Below are 16,096 nucleotides of genomic sequence, written 5' to 3' on the forward strand. Positions count from 1 at the left end.
CAGTATATTAAAAAAACAACAAAACTGTCTATTGCTAAGAGAGGGGGGAGGAGGCATTAGAGGACAACTTAACAGTTAGGGCGAAGACCCACTTTAGGACTATGTCTTTATTGAGGTGAAAGCGTGATATCACCTTAACAAGGATGATCCTGGATAGAAGACTACCTTTTCATTGTGAAGAATTGAGATATGGCTCTCTAAAAGAGAGAGTTGCTAACACAGGCATGTCTGACAGATGTGATAGATACCAGAAAGGCCATTTTGCAGCAGAGATCATCTGGGGGATATCCTTGATGGATTCAAGGGATGGTTTCTGCGGGGCGGAGAGAGACAAGTCGAGATCCCAGAGGGGCACACGGTGCTGTAGTTGGGGCTAACATGATATACAACTTGAAATAAGGTTTTTACAAACAAGTGAAAAGCACAAGGCTTTTGAAAAAGAATGGACAAGGCCAAGACTTGTCCTTTAAGAGTACCTAACACCAAGTTCTGGTCAAGACTTGATTGTAGGAAGTCCAGAATGCAAGGCATAGCATAATCTCTGGGGTTTAGGTGGCTATGTTCACACCAGGCAAAGAAGGATTTCCAGGTAGGGTGCTGGATCATTCAGGAAATAGCTTTTCTTGCTTTTAGAAAGGTAGGAAAGACTGACTCAGAAACCCTTCTGTCCTTTTAAGACCTGGGCTTCAACAATTATGCTATTAAAGCCAGAAACTTAAAACAGGATGAAATAGGGGCGATGAGAAAGTAGGTGTGGCCTGTTGGGAAGAGGCCAAGTGCCATCTCCTCCAAGTCTTAGTATACCTGTACCAGGTTTTGACCCAGTTTGGTGCAATTAGAAACACTGTCTTGCTCTATCTTGTTGAGCAGATGGGGTTTGATGTTGAATCTGGAAGTTAGGATTGTCTACATCTTGAGTCCACCATTTCTGACCTATCAGGTTGAATATGTGTGGGTGAAGGGCCCATTCCCTCTGATCCAGGTGGTGGAAGCTGAGACTCAGTCTGCTTTCCAGTTGTTCAATCCTGGGATGTGGACAGAAGAGATCACTAGACAGTGAGTTTCTGTTTATAAGATGATCTGCTTTGCTTCCTTCAGGGCTGCTAGACCCCTGTTGCTCCCTTGGTGGTTGTTGTAGGTCTTAGCAGCGGCATTGGCTGACTGCACCCGGATTGGGTGTCCTTGTTGCAGAGCCATCGTTATTGCTCTGAGTTCCAAGATGTTGATGGGGAGCTTAGTTTCCGTGGATGACCATATTCCCTGTACCATCAGGGAATGGAACTCTCCTCCCCAGCATGCAAGACTGGCATCTGTTATCACTTTGCAGTGACAGGGAAGAAAGGAATTCCTCATTGTCAAGGCTGGGCTGGAGATCCACCAAGTGAGGGAATTTAATGCCTGGCTGGATAGGATCATAGGCAGGTCAAGAGAAATATGCTTGTTCCAATTCAACAAAATGTTTTGTTTGAGAGGTCTTGAATGGAAATGGGTAAATGGTACACCCTCGAAGGAGGTTACCATGAGGTAAAACATGCTCATGAAAAACCTGTTTTTGGGACGTCTTCTTGCCCTTAATTCTTGAGGTGCTTAGACCTTTGTACATACTTTTGGAACAGAGGAAAGGTCAAAGTTTAGTGCAACAAACTGCAACTGACTGTGTCACTGCCAAGCACAATGAGGAGTACCCCTTCATTGGGAAGAGGGCTTTGGGAAAGACTTGCTGGGCCCCAAGTTTTTCTGAAAGGAAGGGCTGAACTCGGGTTTGGAGGTTAAAAGTGGTTTGCAGTGGTAGAGGCTCCTGAGAGGGGGGTTTAGGAATCTTCCGCTGTGGAAGTAAAACCTTTCCTCCTGTAATATCTTTTATGAATTGACCAAGTGCCTCCAAAAAAAGAAGTCCTTCTTCAAAAGTCATACATGTGAGGCATCTTTTAAAGGTGGCTTCAACTGTTTAGGCTTTTAGCCTGGACAGTAGTCCAAAAGGAAATGCAGCAACCTGGGTGTAGACTGTCCTGTAATGAATCCTCTGTGGAGTGTTTGAAGCGACATTACAGGCCACTGCCAAAGCGTGGGATCTGAGTACGGCTCCTAAGTTTATATAAAGGTTGCACCAATCTGGATGCACTGCTTCTATTTGTTGCATCAGAAAACAGTGAAAAGTGATTGAGGATACAAATATTAAAGGAATATAATAAACTAGTTAAGCTAACTGTGATTACAAAGTGAAGAAGAGGTCAATCATTTTAGGACACTAGCAGAAAACTGAGGACTTATGGAATGGGGTGGGGTTCTATTGGAGATGACCAGTGGGTGCATCCTCGAAAGCCTGCTAATGTTTGATCACTGGAAGTTACGAGCCTATAACCTATATTGTACTGTTGAGATAGGTTTTTCTTTTTTGTCTTGAATAGAGTATGGAACCCTGTTAGGTTTTTATCGATTTTATTGTGCTCCTGCTGGAGAGATTCACCCTCATAAAGAGGGAGTCTTCCAATGCAGGTAATTTGTTTGATAGCGACTGTCTAGAATGGTTTTTCCTCTTCTGGGATCTTTCCTCTCTCTTTTAGCAGAAAAAAAGCAGACATGAGTTTTAAACTTTTGCTATTCCAAATGGTAGAAAGCATAGCTTTAGCTAAACTTCAAAAGGATTTTACTGAAAAAATAAACATTCTGGCAAGAGCCTCCAAGATTTTCAAAATAAAATGCTAGCCACGAAAAAAAAAAAAAAAAAAATCTGGATGACCACAGTATTTGGCATTCTCAAAAAAGAACTATGATGTGATAGCAGTTTTTTTTTTCCAGAATGTGGCACTGCAGATAAATTACATATTCCTGTAAATAGAGAAGGGTGGTGACCAGTTAATGTTCCCACACAGGTCACAGGCAAATGGGGCTTTTTCCCTCGGAAATCCCCTGTATTTTTTCACTGATGATACTTACATTTACTTGAATTTAATGCGATGCATGGTGAGGAAAAATACCCGGAAGCAAGCGGATGCTTAAGTTCATGCACATTTTATTGAGTAGTAATATAAAATGCTTTTTTTGTCATTGTTACACGTGCATGCTTCGATTGCCAACATTTCAGAAGTCAAATTACAAAGGCAAGGCTTTAGGCTGTAGTGAATTACTTGGGCACTTAAACAACTGTTAGAAAATATCAATGGACTTTAATTTGATTCAATTAAATTTATTTTTGATGTTGTTAGAAGGAGTCAATAATAACCCGTAACTCATATTATAAAGGGAAAAAAAAGTGAAAAGAATTACACATTTGTGGCACATGACGTAACATAACAGAATGACCAAACTATTATGACACTAACAGTTATCATGCACTTAAAGTTTCACATGTAACCACAAACTTATTTTAAATTTCACAAGTTTTGCTAAACATGCTAACCATATATATGTGTGCACTGACAAGCGTATGTTATAAAACATTAAGAATATTCTTTTCTCTTCTTTAGATTTTTTCAAAGCTTTTTCTTTGATTACAAAATTTCAAAGGCATTAAGCGTTTTAAGAGAATATAAAGTATGCCAGTATACATACATTTCCAGTATAAGTCCAACCACTAAGCGCATTACAGTCTGATACAGGCCTATACAGCCAATTTTGTCATAAAAAACATGCATAGGCGGATTTTTACAGAATATAGATGCTTTTCACTGCACTTAATATGGTGTCTTGTTCACTATACTTAAAAATGCACCACTCATAAATATTAAAATTCAGCAAGCCACAACCAATACTTTATTTACCAAAAAAACGTAGATAGAACAGCAAAAAAAAAAATAGAATGATTATCATTATTCCAGTTTTGCTTATTAAAGAAAAAAAAAAAAGATATTCACTGCCAAATAGTTAAGCTATGTGTTCTATAAGTAAGAAGGGCATTCAAGCACAATAATGTAACCTGAGGTAAGCATAATCTGTACAAAATTAAACTTTCCGTTTTTTGGCATCTTTAACAAATTTGTCAACATTCTTATATTTATATTTTTTATTTTTTTTCTTTGCTTTTGTCCTTTTTCCTTGCTAAAGCAATGCACTGAAGTCCATGTCCCAGCACCAGTGACATTAAGACTTTTCAGATTTGTGGTTTGGGTTACACATACTCTGCTGGAGAGGCTTGCAATTCATTAAAACAAAGATGCAACTGCGAGCAGCTTCAAAAGAGTGAGGAGCAGTAGGGAAAACAATGAGCCAATCTGACAAGAGTAACAAAACATCATCAATAAATAGTCCTTATTTTAGTTTGTACATTATGTTAAAAATGTTTAATGTCTATTTGTAGTTTAGAGCTGCAAATGTAAACATACAATAGTTAGTAAGAAATTAGACAAATATGTACTGTATGTTCAGTAACTAAAAGAAGGCCTTTCAGTAATGTAAAGGTTCCAATGTCATTGGAAAATATGTTCTATATAGGTCAGCAATATTTTTGTGTATATTTTCTACAAGCATTTATAGGCATATCCAGATGAGGCCAGGGCCCCCACTAAAATAGATCAGACTATATTTCTTTAGATGACATTGTAAACTGAATCATTCATCACCAACCCCAGAGTAAGTAGCATTTACCCAAATCAAGATCACCCAGTTGCTGATATGCAGCAATCCTGTCATGCCTTGCAGCTACAAAAAATATAATAACGAACAGGAAGTGGTCACTGAATATTGCTGCTGGTGCTGCCATTGCTGTCAGTGCCATTGGTCTCTGAAGAAATAGCCTTGTTGATAGAATTAAGGTTGGCATCTGAAGGAACAGCATCTCGGCGAGGTGGCATCCTTTCGTTAATGCGGTCCAAGCCCTTGGCCTCTTCAAAGCTAGTAATCTTATGCTGTGGCGAGAACCCTTTGATTGCTACATAGAAAAGGTCAAAAGTATAAAAAAAAAAACATTGTTAACACATTTTAAAAAAGCATTATAATTTAAAAAATAAAAATAAAAATAATTCACATGATATGGAGTGGGAAAACAGTGGATTAAAAAATAAAATAAAACAAACATAATGCACTAAAACAAAATAAAAAAAAGTGCTATCCATTTGAGTTCAGCTCATTTGTTTTTCTTTCATTTTTATTCTCTGCACAGTTTAAAAAATCTTGATTTATGTTAAAAAAAAAAAAAAAAAAGAAAAGAAATCACAAAATAGTTTTGGTTACTTTTAAAACTGTACATACAAATGAATGTAATACTGCTGGAACACATTTTCTTCATACCAAGCTTTACGCAGAAATAATGCGGAGTACACGCCATCTAAAGTTTTACACACCAGTCTTAGGTTTAAAAACAAAGATCAATTCCAATGCTAACAACACTGAAAACATGGCCGTGAAATAACAATTTTCTTTTTTAATATACCACTGTGTAAGTAGGTATTTGATCTTTGATGTGTTGATAGATTTCCAATTTGATATGAATGACTTAAAGCTTGAAACCAATAACAACATTATGTCTGCAAAAAATGTGTTTAATACTTGGCAAGGATCACCAAAAACAACCCCAAAAAACAAATCTAAATCATGGTGTCTATTAAGTGTGAAAAATATGCAGTAAATCTAAATAGGGAAAAATATATTACTTGCTACTGACCATGAAAATTTTGGAAAATATATTTACCTTAATCATCCTAAATAATCCTTTAACAGCAGATTCTGTTAAAATCACAAAGCATCAATACCAAAGCACTATTTATAATGCTTTCTAAACAAAAGATGCCACAGGGTATGCCAATATAGTATCACCACAAAATTTGGTGCCATGATTAATTTTTCAACCTCGACTATGTATCATAAAAGACTTTTGAAAACACATAAAAATATATATTTATGAATACACAGCAGAATTGTCAGTGTGCAGACTAGCTTTAATATAACATTAGCTAAATAATGGTTGATAGTGAAACGAACCTATGGACAAATGCTACTACAATGTATCGCATAACTTGCAAAAGGACCTCTTCAGTCTTTGAGGATAATCAATGCATGACAATGTGTAGTTTCTTATTTTAAGGACATATATATTAATTTAAACTTCCGATTTTCCCTAAACTCTAGTGCAGCTGTGTTCAAATATACCGACTCCCATGAAACTATTCTTATCCAAGGAGTTTTTTTATTTATGGTAAAAAATACATATCTACTTGAGATGAACTCCCGTGGACAATTTATCCTATGCTTAATATAAACAAAAATAAATGAATGACCCAACTGTTTTATACAACTCATATTAATATGAAAGCACACAGTAGTTAGATTAGATTAGGAAGCATGAAAAGGAAAGGATGGAAGAAAAGCAAAGGCCATATCAAAGCTTCTTAAAGTGTGTCTCATTTTAACAGATACAAAAAAAAAGTCATAAAATAGCAAATGAAGACCAACATTTTGCTTTCTGTTTTTAAATTTGAAATCAAAATGATACATTTGATATGAAATGGAAGCAACTAAGTAGTTTCAGTCACTATAAAAAGCTGCAGACAACTATATTCAAATTTTCTGCTGGTATTGAAAATTTGAATAAAAAAAAAAAAAAAAGTTGGTCATACATTTGAAAATCCCACACAAGGGATTTAGAGAAGACAGCAATGGGCCTTGGGGAAGGATTACATTTTTTTTAAAAGTGAAAAGGCCTCACTGTCGGGTAAAGTGCTGTGCTAAGTTTACTGGTTATATTTGGGAACCACTTGACTACACGGCTGTAATGTACATATAAAAAACATTTATGTTCTCATACCATGAAACTATATATACTATATATATATATATATGCACATATATTTTCTATTACAGTCCGTTAAAGGCACGTTATCAAAACGATTCTAGCTATTTTTAACTGTTGCAAACAACTTGCACTTACCACTTAATTTAATAAAAGTGGCATCTTATTCTTTTGAAATGAAAAATGTAGGAGTGTCTATGTAAAATCAGTAATGATCATGATCTGTTATAATCCAGTTACCTATGCACAACTTCAAAATTGTACATAATATTATTTTACCAATGTACAATAACGTTTTTTAAAAATGCAGAACATATTGGTCTTTATGAAATATAAACTGCTGCCTATAAAAGTTTATGGGCATTACTTTTCTCAAGTTGCGTAACATTTTCTAAACACGAAACTTTGCTCTTTAGAAAAGTGACTTACTGCCGTTTAGTAAATGAGGCCCAGAAAGTGTTAGGAATTTACACCAATATTATACTACACACAACACAGTCACAGATATCACACAAAACGGCCAAACTGGCAACAACAATGCACACTGCAAATTAGATTTTGCTGATAGGAATAGACAATTCCAACATAAATAACAGCCCAATGTGCTGCTATTTAGAAAGCAGTTGTATTTTCTCTTGCTGATGGGTTTCAAAAATTTCCTTTGACCATATTGAAGATCTTATTCCTACAGAAAACCAATCATAGCATTCAATTTGGAGTGAAAAGAGACAAAAGCTCAGGTTCAAGAATAAAATACAACTGACATTGTTTTAAAGGGGAACATTTGTGGCTAAGAACAGAGATAAAATGTGCCCATATGCTTTTTTGTTTTCTTTTGTAATTAGAATGAAAAAAACTGAGTTTTGACTTGAGCTTGCATATAATAATTTCACCTTGATTACCTGATAAATAAATACACCACCATCTCTGGCAAGTGCTTGTGTGTTTCTTCTTTTGCCTTCTATTTAAATAAAATAAGGATCATTGTGGGCAAAAGCAGAATTTTGATGGTAACAAATGCAATTAGATGTATGCTGTGTAATGGGTAAAAAAAAATCTTTTTTTTTTTTTTTTTTAATAAAAGCCTGTTGAAAAGTTAAAACTAATAAGTTTGAAGAGAAACACATTGACTCGTGACTGTCACGGATATTTTAGCACTGGCTTTGCTCTTTAAAACCTTGATGAAATATATACATTTTGTTAGGCAATATTTGCTATGCTGATAACATATGTAGTATTACATTCCCCTTTAAAGCAAGCACATTTGGTTAATACTTAGCCACAATCGTTAGCCCAACACCCACACACTTTTTACAAGCTACAGCAAAATGGATACACCCAGCAGGACCCTTGACTGCTGCAAGGGCAACAGAAAGGGGGCTTGCCAATTACCTTCATCGGCCTCTATAGCCTCAACAGTAGCTAAAGAGAAGAAAGGGTAGCAAAATGGATGAGAAAAATGAGCAGAGGATTTTAACTCTTATGAATAAGTCAGTGAGCAGCAAAGGTGCAGGTGAACTAATGTTACAGTAAGTGCTGGATTTCTTTTACACAAAAGACAACATAAACGCTCGACAAAAGAAAGGCTGAGCTTAGCTATTGTTTAATATTTTGCAGCTTTTTCCATCCGGGAATGGTTAGATATATACAAACAGGATATTTGCAAAGACAGCAGCTACAAAGAACTCTCTTGCTACAGACATCAAACCCAAGATTATGTAAAACTATTTTTACAATAAGCCGCTTCAGAAAGACAAAGTTTTACATTTCAAGACTGCATTATGACCAAAGCTAAATAGAAAATAGCTCATGGTAGGCTGAGAAATAACGTGAACCTGTTGTCAGCCTATTGATAATTAAGTATGTACACATTCTTAACAAGCTTTAAACAAACCCTCGCTGATCTATGTAGCTGCAGGCACTGTGGAGCAATTTCACAGCATAAACACTAAAGAAATACATTTTCTACTAAGTAAACATCTTTAGTGCTTGGGCTGTAAATTTTTGAGGATGAATTGTTACACAGTGACTGTAGCTACAGAGGTCAATAAGAGTTTTTTTTTTTTTTTTAAATTCATGTATCACTTGTTAAGAATTTGGGAATACTTCAATTTCCCTTTAGGGCTAGTGTGAGTTGAGTCCACCAATGTGGCTGCAGTGTTTCAGCAATTCATAGCAATATCTACCTGCAGGCATCCTGAATTTACTGGCCAGTACAGAGTTTTCCATTAATAAAGTGCAACTTTTGGCTAAGCAATTTTCTCCTGAAGGTTAAAAAAAAAAAAAAAAAAAACAGCTCTGGCTGAAATTCTCACTTTCAATCTCTAGGTGTCCCAGGGTGTACCTAATCTCTGCCACCAGCTGTCCTCAGCATCACTCAACCCAGAAGTCAAGGGACCCACGGTAAGTGCAGGGCTTTCTGAAGGGGTTATCACCACTGAGCCTTGCACTTTGTGTATTGATGCAGAGAGTTGAGCTGACATGATCACCCTAGTGCTGATCTCTGCATCATTGAGGACTGCTGGGAGAAAGCCAAAGTGTAAGAGGACCCTATACATCATCTAGCTTGTCTAAAAACATCTGGAAACAATAAATTAGTAAAAAAAAATAAAACAATAAATACTGCAGAGGGACAGAAGTCTTGGGCTTTTCAAATAGTCTGGATTAGATCTTTATCATGTTTATATATTCAATATATAAACTGAGGCCCAAAAACCAATACGATAAGAAAGCAACAAATACTCTAACTTTTTGTTACAGATTCTATGATGGTGTGAAGACACTGGTAACAAAACCCTGCTATTCTCTATCCAAAACAAATGAATAAAACAAGGTTTTGCTGGACTATATTCCAAAGTTTCTAGTACTACTTTCGGGTCCACAATACTGTTTGCGTTTTCTGTTATAAGAGTATTATGGAACTACTACATTGACTACCATCAGATTGTATAGAGAAATATATCTTTATTAATCCTTTTTTCAGCAGCCAGTAACTTTTCATGGGAATTCAGACATGTAGGATCAATCTGCAGCTGTGGCAGTGGGATATTAGTGACCTGATACTTGAGACAACAGAATAGGAAGACTACAGGGTTATATTCTTAGCAATACCAAGGTTAATTTTAACGTGCAGCAAGTGATGCTAGGCTCTCTGAACCAGAATCATATATGGTTTCATTTAAAACTATAAACAATATATATATAGTTCTTCATCAAACACATTTAGGCAGATGACTTTGTAACACCCAACTTTTCATTATAACAACGTAAGACTCTATTTCAAGCAAAATTAGGATATGGTAATAAGCATATCGCATATCAATGTATAAAGTATCTAGCTTTGGATAAAGGAGGACTTCTGGTGATTAATTTATATTCCTTTGGCTAATTTATTATAACAAACCATGGCTGGAATGTAAGCATGAACAGTTTAAAAAGCATACCTAATAATAAACACAATCACAACATATTCACAGATGTTACTACCCAATAAAGAGGGCTAAAACTATAGCCCTTAGGACCAATAGCCCTATAACTGTATTAGACAGCATGTAATGTCCAAACAGGAATGGAAGAACAAATTTCTGGCCATCGTTCGACTGTTAGTAGCCATTGTTTGTATATCATCCATAATACACACAACTTACTGTCCTGCTTACTAATGTGGAAAAAATAGAAGGGACAAAAAACAGAATAGATTTTTCACACACATATATGTTCAGTAATTTAGCGATTATTACAAACATGGCTTCTAATGAATATACTGTACTTGTAATGGGCCTTGTAAAAAGGCATGCCCATTATTAACCAAAGTATAACAAATTACAAGCACAACTCTACAGATTATCAGACGGTTTCTAAATCCACACTGTACAATAGATCCTATGGCTTTAATATGTTAAAACCAAAATTATTCACTAAGGACCCATTCACACTGCCCCGCAGCCCAAACCACTGCTGCTTGCACAGCATTTTAGGCTGTAAAGCTGTGTACTAGGGGGTATTGTAATGCACATTTTATCGCTTTGCAAAAATTCCTTTTTTTTTTTTCTTTTTTTAGATGGGAGTATACAAAGTGACACTTCATTCATGTCACAGCACAGCAGCGGGGTGTGCTACGCTTGCTGTGTGGTGACATGCAGAACCAAGCAGAGCGGTGCAATATTATGCAAACATGCTGCATAATATCACACTGCTGTTGAATGCTGATCTGATCATGACAAACTATTGTTTTCTGTGTGTGAATGCCGTTACCTGCATTTATCCATGAGGAAAGGGCGAATAAGGTGAATGGGCCCTAAATGACACATAGGCTTGTCTTATTTGGTGCTCAATTACAATAATTAAACAATAAATAGAAAACACTATCTCTGCTTATTTGGAGAGCTATCCTTTCCAATTCAATTGGGATTATTATAAAAAAAAAAAAAAGTAAATAGAAATGCATGTTATAAACCTAGATTGTAAGTAAAAATGATTGTGCATAATCAGGCCCTTATTAAAGCTGGCCATATACTGCTTGAATTTTGACCAATTACTGAAAAATGGTCAAAATTCAAATCAGCTGTATTTACTGTTTGGGTATTCTTATAACCGCAGGTGCTGGCTTTAAGAATATTACAGCTGGCAGCAGGAAATGTATTTAACCATGCTGTTTAGCTTGAATGGGGCAATCTTTATGCGTATGGCCTGCTTAACTTATTTTTTTACAATATTACCCTTTGTGCTTACTTCTTATTTTTTTCCTATGAGTGATAATTTAAAAAAATACTGACAAAATGACAAACGATAAAAGTATATAATTTATATTTTAGCATTACAGTCAACCTAATTAAGACAAATGTATTTGTTCAGGATACTGCTTTAAAATAAGTTTATTTCTAGCACAGATTAAGTGATATCATTTAGTAGATATTATAGAATACATCTGAACATTAAATAAACCTGTAGCCAGGTTATAGAATTTAAATGTTTGCATAATTTTATCAAGCAGTAAATGCCTAGTAAACAAGCATTCACTGTCTTCTGTATTTGCAGGCACTGTTGCGCAATCCTCAATCATCCCCACAAAGTTGTATTTTTCACAGGCAGTTCAGTTCAAACTGATACGTCTACATTCAATACTTCTGCTGTGATTGAGGATGAATTACTCTACAGTGCATGCAGCACCACAGTGTCCAGTGTATGCCATGCCATTTCCTCTGTGTTGAATCACGAATGAGGGAGTATTAATGTGATGGAAAACATCTCTTCCAGTATGGTAAGGTCTCTATTAATTGCTTTGCTTGCTTGGGTCTGTTTAAGATCAAATTACCATTCAGTTCTCACCTGCAGAGCACTAGACAGAGACCCAAGGATTAATGGATATGCAGGTTCTTCACAGGAAATGTCAATTCTCACACTACAGACAGAGGTCATGCATTAACGTTTGCAGAGCCATGATGCATGCCTCATTTCTTAACACAAACAGAAACTTTTGACAAAGGAATGTAAAGATTTACTCTACTAAAAGCAGTTAGGGCTGCCACCTCATCCCTTTAAACCAGGACACACATTAATTACACAGGTTCTGTGGCTGATTAAGGTGGTAATTAAACTCACTTAGTGCCTTATGTGCATTATATTAGCCTCAGAACCTCTGTAATTATTATGTGGCCTGGTTTAAAGGGATGAGGTGGCAACCCTAAAGGCAGTGCGAAAAGGGCAAGAAATTTCATCATAAAATGACATTATCATTGCACATTTTATGTAGGAGAAAAACACAAGGTGCAGGTAGGAAGGCTTATAATGCCTTAAAAAAATTGGAATGCAAAATTAATGTGGCAAAGTTGAGATACAATGCCCAGGCTCAATCAGTCAGTTAAGCTGTTTTATATGTCAATGCATAATCAGTTTCATATCAAACTCTAACTCTATGCTTCACTGCTGGCATGTGATGATGTATCTTTGTAATTTGCAAGCAACTGCGGGACAAGTATTTTTCCAAAAGGTGGAAATTTAGTGCCAGCACATCTCTTATGGACTTTATTGGTTAGATATCTGTACTTGGTGCTTGATCAGTGCACCAGCAGTGGCTAGATTGGTGGGTTCTCAATCTCTCTGCTTGATTGCTACCTTTTTTAAATGAAAGGAAATGCAAGAGGAGGTGCCAAAAAGTACAAAGGTCGGTAAAAACACCAAAAGCTTAAAGGTGGACAGAGTCTGATTTATAGCAAATTTTCTATTACTGAAGTATCCAAGATATAAGAAACCAGGGACGGATTCCAGACTTCACCTATAATCAAAATCACACTTTAGAGAGGACTAATCTTTTTAAAAATAAATTGTATCCTGAAGTTAAGGAAGTACAAATGTCACATTATCACACACTGTGACTAAGAAATTATGAATAAGAGATATGTTTAAAACGTAGACAAAAATGATAGATCGTGTTTGCTCAGTCGTGCGTTATCCCTGAGACGGCATCTCCAGATATCTAAAGAATGGATGGCTTTTCCCTGACAGGATGTTGATTTGAAGGGATCTAGAGCAGGGTTATGCAAAAAATGGACTGCCTAGAAGGAGGCAACCATAGGCCTCCAGACTTACATAAAATAGCAAGCAGTCGGAAAATGCTCAGACCACAGAGTCTAAACATGGAGCAGCCAAACTAAAGAATAGGCCAAGATACACTAAGTGAGGTGTCGGATTCAGCTATCTAGAGAATTAGGATCCATCCAAAGTTCTGCAGAGTCTGCACTGTCTGGTGAACATTGTCCACCAGAACCTGTGCTAATTGTTCTCTTAACAAACAGTCATCCAGACATCCCAAAATGGGCACACCCTGCTAGTGGAGGAGGGCAAGAACAAATCAAAGACTGGGAAGAAAGAGTTTGCAGTTTCCCTTACAGAAAACATTTTTTGGGCTTGAACTACAGGTATGTACAGAATCAAAGCCAGGTACTCCAAATGATGAATTAGATCCAGCACTGATTTTGGAAATTTAGGATCCATCCACAGATCTGCAGAGTCTACACTGTTCAGTGGACATTAGTCTGCAACAACTGTTCTCTCAGCTGGAGGTTAATTTGATATCCCACAATGGAAACCCTTTGAGTGTGGAACAGTTAATTGCTTTCCTTAGGGTCCTTTCACACGGTCCGCATTCCATTGCGGATGGTTCTCTGCTCAGCGGGGATCGATCCGCCAATCCCTGCTGAGCAGGCGGATTACAGCTCCGTCTCCGCACTGTGTGTGGAGAGGGAGGTGCCAGAGCCCCACTGCTCTCTATAGGGAATTGGATGAGAGCGGGCCGCCTGTCCGCTCTCATCCGATCCCCTGGTCGGATGGAAAATAGGGTTTCCATCTGTCCGGATTTCATGGACAGGATCGGATGCGGATGGCAGCGGGTATGACATCCGCTGCCCCATAGGAGGATCCTATGCATGGAGGATCCGATGCATGGAGGATCCGATCAGATCCGCCTAAAAAACTGACAGGTGGATCTGATCGGATCGTTCGTGTGAAAGGACCCTTACAGAAGAAAAAACTTTGGCTTAAGCTGTGTTCAGAGTCGAGTCCAGGAACTCCAAGTGATTATTCCCCTCCAATGTTGGCTTTTAAAGGCTCAGGATCCAACTGAACCTTTTCCAAGATTTGAATTGTTCCCACCACGCTGTCAAGACTTATACCAACCATACTCATAATGGGAGTTCATCCAAATATTTATAATTGGGCACTGCCTGGGAGTGTAATAGGGCTAGCACAGGAAATCGTACCTGATGCACAAACAAGGTGCTGGTGACAGTCCAAATAGTAGAACACTTAATGGGAATACCGTGGACTCTCAGCAAAATAAAGGAATGATTGGCGTGCTGAAAAAATGGACGACATACTTGTGCCCTTGATGTCTACAGAGGCCAAGAATTCTCCCTGATAGGAAGAGTCTCAGACCAATCTGGTGAAAATATTGGGCTCAAATGAAGACAGAGGACCTAAAAATCCAGGACAGGCATGTCTTCTACATCTGGCATTGTTGGATGATCCTCCAACCAGGTACTAAATCAGATGAGATCAGGCGATTTAATGGTGATGTGGACATAGGCTACATTTCCTCTAAGTTCTGGAGCTGTAAAATGGTTGGAAGAAAAAAAAACCTTAAAACTGTTATGCCACAGGAACTGGGGTGATAATGCCTTCCTTCCAAAAGATTTACATTGACAGATTTAAATGGGTAAACAATATCCTGGGAGGGGGCAGAGAAAAGAACCCTAATTGTAGCCCCCTCCAGTACCCAGGTATCTTGAATGCTGCTTACCGAGGCATCCACAAAAAGTAACGGAAACCCCAATAATAGGAAAAACAAGAAGGTATCTTAATATGAAGAAGAGAGCCTGTGGGAGTAGTGAAAGGATGTATTCTTAGCCTCATCTGAGGACAGGACTGCCCTGATAGAGGCCAAGGTTTCTTCTGCTGGGGGAGATAAAAACTTTAATTACTAGTGGCAACCTGGATTAAGTTGCCTGAAGCAGTTCCAAAGTGGCACTGTCACTTGAATGAGAGTTAGCATTCACTAACATGAGGTTCATACAGAAAAATAGACAGGATGAATGTGAAGTAGGGCTGAATCTGTTCCATAAGTTTAGTCTGCAGGCTTGGGAAACAAAATGGATTTTTATACATTCCAAACACTTGTCACAGTATATATATTTTTTTCTAACACAGGCAAATCATTAACCTAATCATCATTGCCGTGTTATAGCGGAAAGCAGTGTTTGTCCAGGACATAAAGAAGGAACACATGCATGAGAAAACTCTAATCCTATAGAGGGAGCAGTGCTAGCTGAAACTACAGGCTGCTATTCCATATGCAAGTCGGTCACTGCACCAACAGTGTCAAAATGGTTCTCCCTCAACCTGGGAGTTATGACTTTACAGGGAAAATCATCCAACAATCTGCTACCTAGAGGAAGAGTGTTAAATGCTCCAACCATAAATAATCTCTAAAATAATAAGGTTCTAAAGTACAGGTGAGAGGAAAGGACTACACCATGTTCTTGCAAACCACTGAACATCCTGCCCTTAACCTGGGAGGAAACAGAGGAGAGAGTACTGTCAAGGGAACCTGAGGGCCGAAGCTGAGAACATTTTAGAATGACAGGATTTAATTCCATTACAAAAATCTAATCTTTAAATGTTTGGAGGACCCAGAATGCTCCACAAGTTATCTGGCACTAAGAATCTTTTTCCCCCCAAAGTAATCAACCTGCACATCCTCCATCTAATTGATTTTAAGAAACAACGGCAAGAGAGTTACTATTAGGAAAAAGCAGCAGAACAAAAGGTCCAACTTACTCCTTAATGGACTCTTCATTGCTAAGGAACCCTACTACT

General features: G+C 37.4%; 1 protein-coding gene across 4 annotated transcripts in view; it reads right to left on the reverse strand.

The window, feature by feature from the left end:
- Positions 1-2,996: 2,996 nt before the first annotated feature.
- The window catches only part of PPP3CA (protein phosphatase 3 catalytic subunit alpha), a 466,059-nt gene continuing 452,959 nt past the window's right edge, over positions 2,997-16,096 (reverse strand). For 2 of the 4 annotated variants that reach the window (XM_082243608.1, XM_082243609.1), the window contains 2 exons: positions 8,117-8,146; positions 2,997-4,867 (listed from right to left, as the gene is read on the reverse strand). In XM_082243608.1, coding sequence (XP_082099734.1) covers positions 4,671-4,867; positions 8,117-8,146 — 227 coding nt within the window. In that variant the 3' untranslated portion in view covers positions 2,997-4,670. The remainder of the gene's footprint in view (positions 4,868-8,116; positions 8,147-16,096) is intronic. The other 2 variants (XM_082243610.1, XM_082243611.1) reach the window with 1 other exon arrangement.

The sequence above is a fragment of the Pelophylax lessonae genome (genome assembly GCF_965119305.1).
Source record: "Pelophylax lessonae genome assembly, chromosome: 1".
NCBI lineage: Eukaryota > Metazoa > Chordata > Amphibia > Anura > Ranidae > Pelophylax > Pelophylax lessonae.